This window comes from Tursiops truncatus, chromosome 20, assembly GCF_011762595.2.
Source record: "Tursiops truncatus isolate mTurTru1 chromosome 20, mTurTru1.mat.Y, whole genome shotgun sequence".
NCBI classification, from domain to species: Eukaryota; Metazoa; Chordata; class Mammalia; order Artiodactyla; family Delphinidae; genus Tursiops; species Tursiops truncatus.
In genome coordinates this window covers 57,508,820-57,520,992 of record NC_047053.1, presented here as the reverse complement: position 1 = coordinate 57,520,992, position 12,173 = coordinate 57,508,820, and the positions used below count along the sequence as shown (strand labels likewise).

The following is a 12,173-nucleotide window of genomic DNA, read 5'->3' as shown; positions in this document are numbered from 1 at the left end:
GAAATTTCCCCCCAAAATGGGCAAAGGACTAGAGGACACTCTGTGGAAGAATTTGAAAAAAGGACTAATAGGGATGTTCAAATATTTCAGCTTTTCTAATAGCGGAAAACACAAATTAAAAAGAGATACTATTTTTATATATATAATTAGCACAGATTAGAAAAATTGTTGATGTGAGACAGCCGCTCTCAGGGACTGTTTGAGTGGAATTGCAAATTTGCAAAACACTTCCAGGAAGCAATTTGGCAGTAATGATCAAAAGCTTTAATTTCATTCATGCCTGCAGGAATATCTTTTATGGAGATAGTTGAAACTTCAACTGAGATGTATATATTAGAAGATAATTATTGCAGTATTATATAAGAGCCAAAAATTGCTAATAACATATATCCAATCACAGGAAAATAATTAAGCAAATTATGTTATATCCAAATGATGCAAAAATAAGTAGACACTAAGACGATCATGTATATATGTATAAGATTTGAGAATGTATTTATAATTGTTAATAGTGGCTATTCCTTAATGGTAGAATTAATTTTTATTTCTTCTTTAAACCTTTCAGTGTTTTCCAAATTCCGTATAATATCATCAAAACTTTTATAACCTGAAAAAAATACGCAATTCAAAAATCTCAGCTTAGGAAGAAAAATTTTGTTTCTCTTTACAGTTAACTCTTGATTATTCTTGATAGTAAGTGGAAATAATTGCCTGATAATCCACCTCAGTGATCCAAAGTCACTAACATTTGTTTTTGTGTCTTGTACTTGCTTTGCAATGTGTTTATTATTCACAATCCTTCAAACTACTGGATAACTGACTTCACACTGAAGCTATTGAAACCTCGATTCCAAAATGTTTGAGAGGGCTTCCCTGGTGGTGCAGTGGTTAAGAATCCGCCTGCCAATGCAGGGGACACGGGTTCAAGCCCTGGTCCGGGAAGATCCCACATGCCGCGGAGCAACTAAGCCCGTGCGCCACAGCTACTGAGCCTGCGCTCTAGAGCCCGCGAGTCACAACCACTGAGCCCGTGCGCCTAGAACCCGTGGTCCATAACAAGACAAGCCACTGCAGTGAGAAGCCCACGCACCGCAACAAAGAGTAGCCCCCACTCGCTGTAACTAGAGAAAGCCCGTGCGCAGCAACAAAGTCCAACTTAGCCAAAAATAAATAAATAAATTTATGGGAAAAAAAACACCCAAAATGTTTGAGTGGGGAAGAATACAGTGAATTTCATAACTTTATGTCTGAGGAGAAGAATACGGTGAATTTCATAATTTTATGTCTAAGTCAACGTTTTCTAAAATAGAGCTATTTTTTGGAGAGATTTGAGGGTATCTAGGAAGTAAAATTGAAGGACTTACATCATCTTTAGTTTCATTACCTAGAGATTCACTGTCCGCCTTTGATTCACATCCTTACACGTTGTTTTCCTTTGTGTGTGTATATGGTAAGTATGTAAATTGGTAGAATGGCTTGTAAGCTGTTTTGTAACTCATTTTCTGTATTATTAGTAATATATTTATTACTATAGACTTATACATTTGGATCTTCAGGGAAATTAAGGTATGAAAGAATGCCTTTAGGAAACATGTTTTTTTTTTTTTTTTTTTTTTTTTGCGGTACGCGGGCCTCTCACTTTTGTGGCCTCTCCCGTTGCGGAGCACAGGCTCCGGACGCGCAGGCTCAGCGGCCGTGGCTCACGGGCCCAGCCGCTCCGCAGCACGTGGGATCTTCCCGGATCGGGGCACGAACCCGTGTTCCCTGCATCGGCAGGCGGACTCTCAACCACTGCGCCACCAGGGAAGCCTGACATATTATTTAAAAAAAATTTTTAGATTTATTATTTATTTACTTTTATTTTTGGCTGCGTTGGGTCCTAGTTGCGGCACGCGGGATCTGTGCTGAGGCATGTGGGATCTTTCGTTGCAGCGCGCGGGCTTCTCTCTAGTTGTGGTGGCAGGTTTTCTCTCTAGCTGTGGCGTGTGGCCTCCAGAGCGCATGGGCCCTGTAGTTTGCGGCACGGGGGCTCTAGTTGAGGTGCACGAGTTCAGTAGTTGTGGCACGCAGGCTTAGTTGCCCTGTGCATATGGGATCTTGGTTCCCCGACCAGGGATCGAACCCATGTCCCCTGCATTGTAAGGCGGATTCTTTACCACTGGACCACCAGGGAAGTCCCGCCTATAGACATTTTAAAAAGATCTTTAATATCAGTTAATATTTGACTACAAATTTCGATAAAGGCAGTGAAGATAAAGAGCAGGGGGCTTTGAAAGAGAATAAGGGGTAGTTTGAGAAGCACTGATGGCCTCTCTGAGAAAGTGACGTTTAGGGTGAGCTGTCAGAACATTCGTGGTAGAAGAAACATTCCGTTAAAACAATCTACACATACTAGACATTCAATAAATATATATTGAGGTGACAAATTATTATCCTTTATGAAATAACTAGACATAGAAGTCATATTAATTGGTTGCCATAGGTTTGTGGCCATAAAACCTTCGTGTGAAACAGTATTTTTCAGGCCACGTGAGCACTGGAACATTTACAACAGAGTATTTATCTGTCTTCACCCTTGGGGTCCCTGAAGGGACTCCGATTCCAGATATTTCTTCCCAAGTATTCCCAGGGTGGGGCTCATGCGTGCTCTGCATCTTCCTAAGCCACCATATGGTGGGCATCATCTGTTTTTCTCCGAGTGTGTGTAGCTGTGAGGATATTCTTCTCATTTCTTGCCTCTGATGCTCGCTGAAGGCATCCCTGCTGCTGCTGCTTTTCACTAATGCCTGCCCTGAGGTTGCTGGAACCAAGTGTTGAGGGCAGTGATGTCTGTACTGCGTTTGCCCATAATAGCTTCAGAAATTATGGACAAGAATGCCGCTATAGCTTCTGTTCTCAATGTTTAAGTTGATATAAAATCCGTAGGGCAGAAGTCTTTAACCGAGGTTCCATGGATGGACTTGAGGAATTTGGGGAACCCTTTGATTTGTACTCATATTTTTGGGCATGTGGGCATTTAGGGGTGGTGAAGTACAGGGGGCAGGAGAGGTATAGCTTTTTAAGATTCTCAAAGGAAAATCTTCACCTTAAAAGATTGGGAATCACTCTGTTACAAGCAAAGGAGGAGAGCTGGAAGTCAACCCATGGCTAGTACTTTACGTGGAACCACCTGTCCATTCAATGTTTGTGTACTGTTACTGAACCATATCTGCTCACTGTCACCTAGGGTGAGTTACTTTCTAGAAGTTTCCTTGGTTGTCATGGAAGGAGATTTCCAATGGACATCGTGACACAAAAGCTTGAATCCAAAGGTCAACACAGCTCAGGTTCCAGTTGGCATCCCAGCTACATATGTATTACATAAATAACTATAAAAATCCTATGTACATATCTTAATTTTTTAAATATATATATGTGTGTGTGTATATATATTTATATATATATATACACACATAGTGACAATCTCCTAGTTCTTGAAAATGTAAAAGGAGATTTTCTCTTCTTACTTTCACCTAAATATAGAAATTATTTTAAGAAACTTACCTTAATTTTTTTAACCTTTTAAGTCGTGTATTTTTTTTTTCTGCTGCAATTTTTTCTTAGATGAACTTGACTTTGTTGCATTTCCCCCCTCAATCCCCTTTTTTCTTCTTCTACTTTTCTGCTAGTCTTCATTTAGACATCAATTGTCAAATTCATTTCATGTTCTTCCAGCAGCATGGTTTTGAACCTCTTCATTGGGTAGTCAAATTCCTGCAATTGCATGTGTGGGTATTGCATCCCAGATTCTCTGTGCAAATGACTGAATTACCCATTATTCTTTAGCTATAAACATGTTCAACTATGCTTTTGAGAAACTAAACATTCCTAAAAGTATTTCATACCTCTTCTTTTCCTTAGCTTTAATAATTTGTCACTGAAATCATGAAAAACCGTTGGTTCCAGTGGGAGGGTTTGAAAAAGCACCTTGGAAAGAATATGCCTTCCCTCTGGAAGCTTGAAAGTAACTAGTTACAAATGAATGAATCTTCTATTTTCTTTATGGAAAATTGAAAAGATGCTTCAAGCTGTGTTTATGTTAGATTTGGCATCACACTGCGTGTATTGCAGATACTGCAGAAGGAATCCTGTGTGAAATTACATGAAAAACAGTGGTAAACTGAATTTCATTTAAGTGAGTGTTTTCACAATTTAAATTTTGTTTCTGTTCGGTATTTTTAAAAATATATATAGTTCAGAGCCTTTCCAGAAATGTAACAGAAGACCAGAGAAAACCACAACATAGCAATGGAGACCGCCCCGAGGTGGATGAGACTTCCTGGGAGCAGCAAAAATACATTTTGCTCTTGATCTTGTTATTCTATCCAGAATTGGTAAACACAAAGCCTTTTCATATTATTTCAGCATCTTCGGAATTTGGGGTAAGTTTTTTCAGATCTTGGATAGTTATGAATGCAAAAAAAAAAAAAAAGCAGTGTTCATTTTCTCCTTTAATTCAACGGTATTCACCTCTGGGTTGTGAGATACCAGGCAGTAAGTTCTCAGTTCTTTAGATTCTTTCAATGTCGTTTGTCCACCCTCTGAATATCCTACTGCAACCCCGTGTTCTTTGCTCTTTACCCGTTCTTTCTCTACCGCCCCTAAAGTGTTCACGAGCTACTTGTCCGAGCGGGATGCCTGAAGGCAGCAGCGTCCAGTGCGTGGCCTGGTCATCCCGGGAGTCTCTGCTTGGGATTGGTCTAGGGGCCGACACGCTGGAAAGCGAGCCGGAAGCTGCGCTGAGGGCCGGGACGTCGCCATGACAACGCCGCCCAGCGCGGGGGGGCGGGGAAACGCGAGCGCGGACGTGCCTGCTCCCGACCTGCTAGGCAGGGGCAGCAGAGCTGGGCGGGGCAGCCGAGGCCCGGAGCGTCGCCATGGCAACGGCGCCGCGCGCGGCCGCCGGAGGCTTGGGGAAGGGGGCGGGGCCTGCGAGCTGGGCACCTCCTCCCGTCCCACCGCCCAGCCGGCTCCTCCCACCCCCGGGGCCTGCTGCGAGGCTGCGACCTCTGCGCCCGGACGGATTTGAAACCTTTTTGTGGCGGCGGCGGCGGCGGCGGTGGCGACGGCGGCGACGGCGGCGGCCGCTCGGAAAGCTTGCACGTAGGGGCGCCAGGTTCTCGTTTTTCCGATTTCCCCTCCGGGGTCCCCACACGCGGGTTCTTGGGTGGAATTTTGCGCGGGGAGCGGTCGCCCCGTGGGCGGGCCCGGGCCTCTCTGCAGGCCTGTGGGGCGGGCGCCGCGGGGGCTTCTGGGCGCGGGCGGCCGCTGCTTCGCGGGCGGACTGGAGTCCGGGCCGCGCAGGGCGGGGAGGTTCTGAGAAAGTTGAGGCGGGTCAGCATGTCCGGGTCTGGGCACCTGACTGGGTCGCGCCCGGGTCCCAGGCCGGCGGGAACACTTCCCCCCGCAGCCGGACGGCGTCCTGGGCCCTCGGGGTGAGGGGTGGCCCCCGGGAGGCCCGGCCCGCCGCCGGCCCGCTGGCCACGACCCAGTGTCCCGGGTCCGAGTGTCCGAGGGACGAGGGACGTCCATGCGAGCGGCCTGTGTGTTGAGGGTCGTGCGGCCTTCCTGTTTACAGGTGCGTGGACACGGGGTAGAAAAGGCCGGTGCGGGGGCACGAGCCGCCCCGCAGGCCTCAGGCTGCGGCCCAGCCGTCACTGGCCCCCCCAGGCCTCGGCGTGCTCCCCCGTCTCCAGGGTTATGCCAGGGCGCGGTCAGTGTCCGGTAACTGTCGAAACACCCAAAAGGGCGAGCCGGGTGAAACAGGCACCTGTAAACCGGCTTCATGTACCGGAGGACGGTTTTCAAGTTTTGTGTAATGATCCGCCATCTATTTAAAGTATGGTTTGATTGAACAAAATTGACTTCATGCAACTTTGAGGAGTGTGTTTATTCGGGGCCTGATGTATGTGAGGTGTGTTCCTTGTTGAGCGGTGTGGCTCCTTTTCCGCAGGACCTTTAATGTTGGTGGCCCGCTTATGCTCTGCTGACCCCTATGACAGCGAAGCACCTTGAGAAGGTCTTAGCCCGTTTTGTAGCTGTCCACATAGACACAGGTTTAAAAAAAGACGGTGCCGGTGAGTTAAATAAAAGACCTGAGCCAGCTATACTGTAGCGATAAGCAAGGCTCACCCAGTTTACCTCCTTTTTTGCGTTTGCACTAATTTATGTGACTGGCGGGCACGCTCTAAGTATTTTAAACCTAAGTCAAAGATACAGCTTTCCTTATTTTTTAATCTAATAATTTAAATCTGCAATTCTAATAAATCGTAATAAAAGTTTTTGATTAGCTGGCACTAAGTAGATACAACCTACTTATAAGATGTAATTTCTGTAGCAAGAATTCCTTGAAAGTTTGGAACGATAACTTAATTTTTTTTTCATTTTGTTGGAGAATAAATAAGGGATAGGAAAAGCTGAGTTTTAGCTTTTACCAAGTATCACACTGATTCTTTATAGTGCTTTTAAAAAAAATGTGTACTCCAGTATTGCATGTTATTATAGCAATTATGATCGTCTTTCTACTTTTCTCCAACTTCTTTACTAGTTGGAGATATTGCTGATTCATATTTAAATGGCCAAGAGGTCAGATATGATGGATCTGAGAGCTAACGGTTTCAGAATTTTAGTTTGAGCTTTATGTTTAATTTCACAACTTTGGGTCTTTTTACTGAGTTTTCGTTTCTCTAAACATTAACGTCGCCTGCGTGTGTCAAAGATTTGTTGAGAGTTAGTGATTATTAGGAATCTTTTTGTCTAGCTACGGGTGCTCTCAGGCATATGTTAGAGTACGTGGGCAGGATGAACTGTTTAAGCCTGGAAATACACTTCCAGGTCAAAGCTGTGCTTAAAATTCTGGGTTTATGAGTTTCCATTTGTTTGTTCATCCACTTGCTTTTCAGCTTTATGATCTAACATCCAGCAGTGGTATCATAGCCTTCTGTTACCAGGTACATAACTGATGGAGTTATGTATGAATGCAGCTAGTTATTGTAGGAATGCAAAACAAAACCACGCAACCAAATAATGCCAAGCCAACTAACCAATCAGAAAATGCGCTTAAATAAAATTTATCTTAACCAAGTCTTGAATTTGAAATATGTTTCTTCTACTGTAATGCAGAAGGTACAACGACCGGTTTTGGTAAATAGAATTAAGGGCAATAGTATTTCTATTCTAGGGGACCTATTTGGTACTCAGAACAGAATTAAAAAACAAAACAAAACACAGGCATACCTTGTTTTATTGCGCTTTGCTTTATACGCTTTTGCGTTTTTTACAAATTGAAGGTTTGTGGCAGCCCTGCCTTGAGCAAGTGTACCAGTGCCATTTTCCAACAGTGTTTGCTCATTTTGTGTCTCTGGGTTACATTTTGGTAATTCTCGCAATATTTCAAACCCTCCACCCCCGAAAAGGTTACAAATTGCTGAAGGCTCAGATGATGGATAGCTTTTTTTTTAGTAATAAAGTAATTTTTAATTAAGGTAAGTATGTACATTTTTTTACCATAATGCTATTGAACACTTAATAGACTATAGTATAGCGTAAACATACCTTTTATGTGCACTGGGAAAGCACAGTGTTCATGTGACTTGCTTTATTGCGATGTTTGCTTCATTGCTGTGGTCTGGAACTGAACCTGCAATATTTCTGAGGTTTGCCTGTATTAGGCATGTAAAAGTAAGACATTAATCCCTTTAGTTATTAGCTTTTATTTACCAGTCGATTGATTCTTCAGCTTCTATTATGTGCCGTGTAATGGGCTAGGTACCTACTAAGATGTGTCAGTCACGGTCTTTGCCTTTCAGGAGCAGCTCACAGATGGTGGCAGACCTGTAAATAGTACACAGATGTGTAAAAAAGAGGTAACAGCGTGATGAATGCCGTGGCACAGATGTGAGCAGTACACACTAAGATGGAGAGATGAGTCTGGGATGTGTGGGGCAAGCTCTACTCTGAAGTGATGTTTGAGTTGCATTTCTTGATGACTCCATGCAGTGGGACAGCCTGTGTGATCCTGTAAGGGCTTGGAGTGTTTGCAGAATGGCAGGGAGTTCACCGGTGGGACATGGTCATCTGTGCGCGTGTGTGCGTGTGCGCGCGTGTGTAGGGAGCTCAGAAGGCAAAGGCCCTGGCAGGCCGGCCTAACTTTGGGTTTGGATCCTGTCCCGTGGCAGTGGGCGGTGGAGACAGGAAGTGATGTGCGGAGCTTTGTACTTGGGACATCTCTGGTGCCAGTGAGGACTGAAGCAGGGAGAGTTAGGGTGAGTCGGCGGTGGGGAGGGCTTGCTCTGAGAGAGCGGCGGTGAGAATAGGCACACAGGCAGGTTCTGAGACCTTTCTGAGCGTTTGTTGCTGTGTTGGCTCACGGGGCTTAGCGAATGGGGACGGCGGAGGGGAAGGAGTCAGTGTGAAACAGCGAGGAGGCCCCTGACGGTGATGGAGGTCTCGGCGGCAGGGAGGACGGTCAGCGCTTCCGACGCGGGGGCGGGGGCGAGCACGTGAGGATGTGCTCCCGAGGAGGCGAGTTGGGCGGTGGAGGGAAGAGCATGCCGTTTTCCTCCCAGGAAGAGGTGAGCTTCCCACGTGGAGAGTCGGCGGAGCTGCAACGGCTTAGGGGCTTGGAGAGGGCTGGTAAAAGTTTCAGGGCTGCCTTGCGGACGGCGAAATGGGAGAAAACGGAGGATTCCGGTGGGACCTCAGGGCGGTGCCCGTTTTCTCCAGCAGACCCTCAGCTGAGGAGCGAAGGACGGTGTCGAGCGGTCGCTGTCGCTGTCCTGCGGAGTAGGGAGGAAAAGAGGCCGATCGGCCGGAGGGCATTTTGGTGGGCGGCAGCGATGCAGGGGGAGCGCTGGGTCCGGCCCGCTGGCGGGGGCCTCATAAGAGGGGCGTTGCGGGCGGGCTTGCGAGAGCCGTGGCTGGGAGCGGTAGCGTGGACGTCAGAGACTGCTTCCCTTCCCGGCACGGCTGCCTGCCGGCGCGGGGGGAAGATCCCCGGCAGGGCTCGTCGGGCCCCGAGGGAGCCGCCGGCCCACCGCCGCGAGCTGCGAGGGACGGCCGGCGGCCGGACGCGGAGGGGCCGGGTCCAGGGCCGTCCGCGCAGGGGCTGCTGGTGTTGAGGTGGGCGCCCTGCTGAACGTTAGGGGCCCGCTGAGCAGAGGGAGGGCGTCTGTGGAGCAGGGCCGCCGCCGAGGCACACCGGAGCCTTTCCCCAAACGTGTGGTTTGTAAACCGGCCAAATGACAAATTGGGGACCGTGCATAGCGTAGAGATGGTGCGCATCCTTACCAAGGCATTTCGAACCTGAGAGGAACATGTGGACTCTTGGGTATATTTTTAACGTAAGAAATTTTGTCAGAAGCTCTGTGTCTGAGTTTGGGGGTCCACTCCCTTCATTTTCAGTGGTTTTCTTCCTGATTAGGAAGAAGTACGAGGACCAGTATTTTACGTTTTTTGATGGAAGTTAAACCTTTTACATTACGTACGGTTAAAATCGCTTTCTTGGTGTTGCAGTGTGATGAATTTTTACACAGACTCAGAATGGGTTTTTATGACCTCGGGCGCAGAAGGCGCGGGACAGTCGCAGCGCCCCGTGTGCTCTCCTTGCGCCCCAGTGCTACCCCAGTGCGCCACCGAGCTGTTCTGTGTGCCTGTAGCTTTTGCCTTTTCGGGGATGCCGTACGAGTGGGTGTCGTCGTACAGCACGCGGCCCTCCGGGAACGGCGCCTTGCGCGTCGCGTCCTCGCGCATGGACGCTCATCCGTGTGGCGGGGCCAGTGGGCGCTTCCGTCCTCTCTCTGCCCGAGCGCTGTTTCGTTGTGTGGCGAGGCCACGGCGGTTTATCCATTTCCCGGGGGAGGGACACGTGGGTGTTTCCAGGGTTTGGTGGCTATAGAAGAAGAAAGCTGCTAGAAACATTACATCCGGGTTTCTGTGCGAATAGAGATATTGCTTCTCCTGAATAGATGCCCAAGAGGGGGATTTCTGGCTCCTCCGCTACGGGTATGTTTAACGGGGTGGGCGATGGCTAACCTGTCTTCCTGAGTGGCTGCACCGCTCTGTGCTCCTCCCAGCAATGCGTGAGAAGGCCTCTCGCGCTGAGCCCTCAGCAGCTTTGGTGGTGTTTGCCTTTTCAATTTTAGCTGGCCTAATAGGCAGGTAGTGATATCTCATTGTGGTTTTCATTTGCATTTCTCTGATGATTAATGAGGTTAAGCATCTTTTTCACGCGCTTACTTCTCAACTGTACACCTTCTTTGGTAAAGGAACTAATTTTTTTTGCTGATTACTTTTATTGGGTTGTTTGTTTTCTTATGGTTTAGTTTTAAAAGTTCTTTATGTATTCTTGATATAGGTCCTTTCTGAGGTAAATGATTTGCAGTATTTTCTCCCAGGCTGTAGCTTATCTTTTCAACTCCTGGAAAGAGTTCTTTGCAGAACAGAAATTTTTCATTTTGATACAGTCCAATATATCAATTTTTTCTTTTACAGGTAGTGCTTTTAGTGATATATCGAAGAAATCCTTGACTAACACCAAGTCATGAAGATTTTCGTCTATGTTTTCTTCTAAGAGTTTTATAGTTTTACATTTTACACTTAGGTCTGTTATTTATTTGGAGTTAATTTTTCATACAGAGTGAGGTTATTTGTTTAAATTTATTTATGCATATGGATCCCCAATTGTTACAGCATCGTTTGTTGTAAAAACTATCATTCCTCCATGAATTGTACCTTTGTCGAGTGTCAGTTGTCCATATTTGTGTTGGTCAATTTCTGGACTCTCTAGTTTGTTCCATTGGTCTATGTGTCTTATCCTTTCACCAATACCATATTGTCTTGACTACTGTACTTTTATAGTGCATCTTAAATCAGGTAATGTGAGTGTTCCAAACTTGTTCTTCTTTTTCAGGATTGTTTCTATTCTAATTCCTTTAACTTTCCACGAAAATTTTAGAATCAGCTTGTGTATATCTACAAAGAATACTGCTGGGATTTTGATTGGAATTGCATTAAATCTATAGATCAATTTGGGGGTATTTACTGCTACCTTTGATCTCTTTCATGAGTTCTGTAGTTTTCAGCATACAGATCTTAATATTTTAATTTTAAATCTTTTACAGGCTGAATTATGGAAATGGGAAGCGAAGAAGAAAAATGGGAGAAGCTGGATGCGGAATTTGATCACTTTGTGGTAGATATGAAGCCCTTTGTTCTAAAATTACCCCATAGGTCAGGTAAGATTATGTTTGAAAATTACGTTCTTAAAATTAATTTTTTTCTTTGTATTATTTAGTCAAACCCATGAACTTTCAAAATGAAAAGTGGATTCATTTAATAACAGTTTTCATCTTAAGCTCATAAAGGATTGTTTACCTTGAGCTGTTGGAGGGTAAACAGAAATTTAGTCATGGTGGACTACTGAACTGTGGAAAGGTATTATTACTGTGAGACCACTTCTCACAGGTCATGAGCTTAAATTGCATGGGTCTTTAAAGTTGGCTGTAACTGTTTTTTCCTGCGTCTTTTTCCTCCTACCATGAAGATGGTTCTTCTTTCAGGAGCCTACTGTCCACCTGTCTCTGACCCTTTTGTTTATCAAAGCAGAAAAGAATCTGTTAGTCTTACATGCTCATTGGTTGACTGACTAAAATCAAGTGTGAATGCGTTTTTGTTGGCATCTTGTCTGCAATTCCTAACCTTTTCTCCTCTGTGAGTCTTTGTCTCAAGTAAAAAAGGTTTATCAGAGAGCAGTTGAAGAGAGTTTGAGGGGCAGGGAAGACCCTCTGAGTCATAGTAGGCGTAAGGCTGGCCGTAAAGGTAAATCTGATTTGGGAGCTTTCGCGAGGAGGGTTCGGAGTGGGACCAGGAGACGGGCTTTTACCCCCGTGTTGTCCAAGTCCCCTGTTTCTGTGAGGTGTCTGAGTCAACTTCATATTCAACATGAGGAGCCGACTCAACGTTAGATCTTTATTCCAGGGAGCTGCACTGGGAAGAGGGAGCGCAGTGTATGAGTTACGCGTTCTGTGGTCACCCATCGTACCAGGCAGGGCCTGCAGCCTGTCCGAGTCCAGGGTGGCTTGGCATGGTCTTCCCTTCACGCCTCTTCCTCTGCCTTCTTCTCTTGCCTTGTTGGA

At 46.0% G+C, this 12,173-nt stretch overlaps 1 protein-coding gene across 22 annotated transcripts in view; it reads left to right on the top strand.

Moving 5' to 3' along the window:
• Nucleotides 1-4,985: 4,985 nt before the first annotated feature.
• Nucleotides 4,986-12,173, top strand: part of CEP112 (centrosomal protein 112) — a 416,875-nt gene continuing 409,687 nt past the window's right edge. For 8 of the 22 annotated variants that reach the window (XM_033848297.2, XM_033848296.2, XM_019938650.3 and 5 more), the window contains exons 1-2: nt 4,987-5,142; nt 11,160-11,273. In XM_033848297.2, coding sequence (XP_033704188.1) covers nt 11,168-11,273 — 106 coding nt within the window. In that variant the 5' untranslated portion in view covers nt 4,987-5,142; nt 11,160-11,167. Of the gene's footprint in view, nt 5,156-5,263; nt 5,618-7,597; nt 8,304-8,351; nt 8,613-11,159; nt 11,274-12,173 lie in introns of those variants that run through there. The other 14 variants (XM_019938648.3, XM_073796991.1, XM_073796992.1 and 11 more) reach the window with 8 other exon arrangements.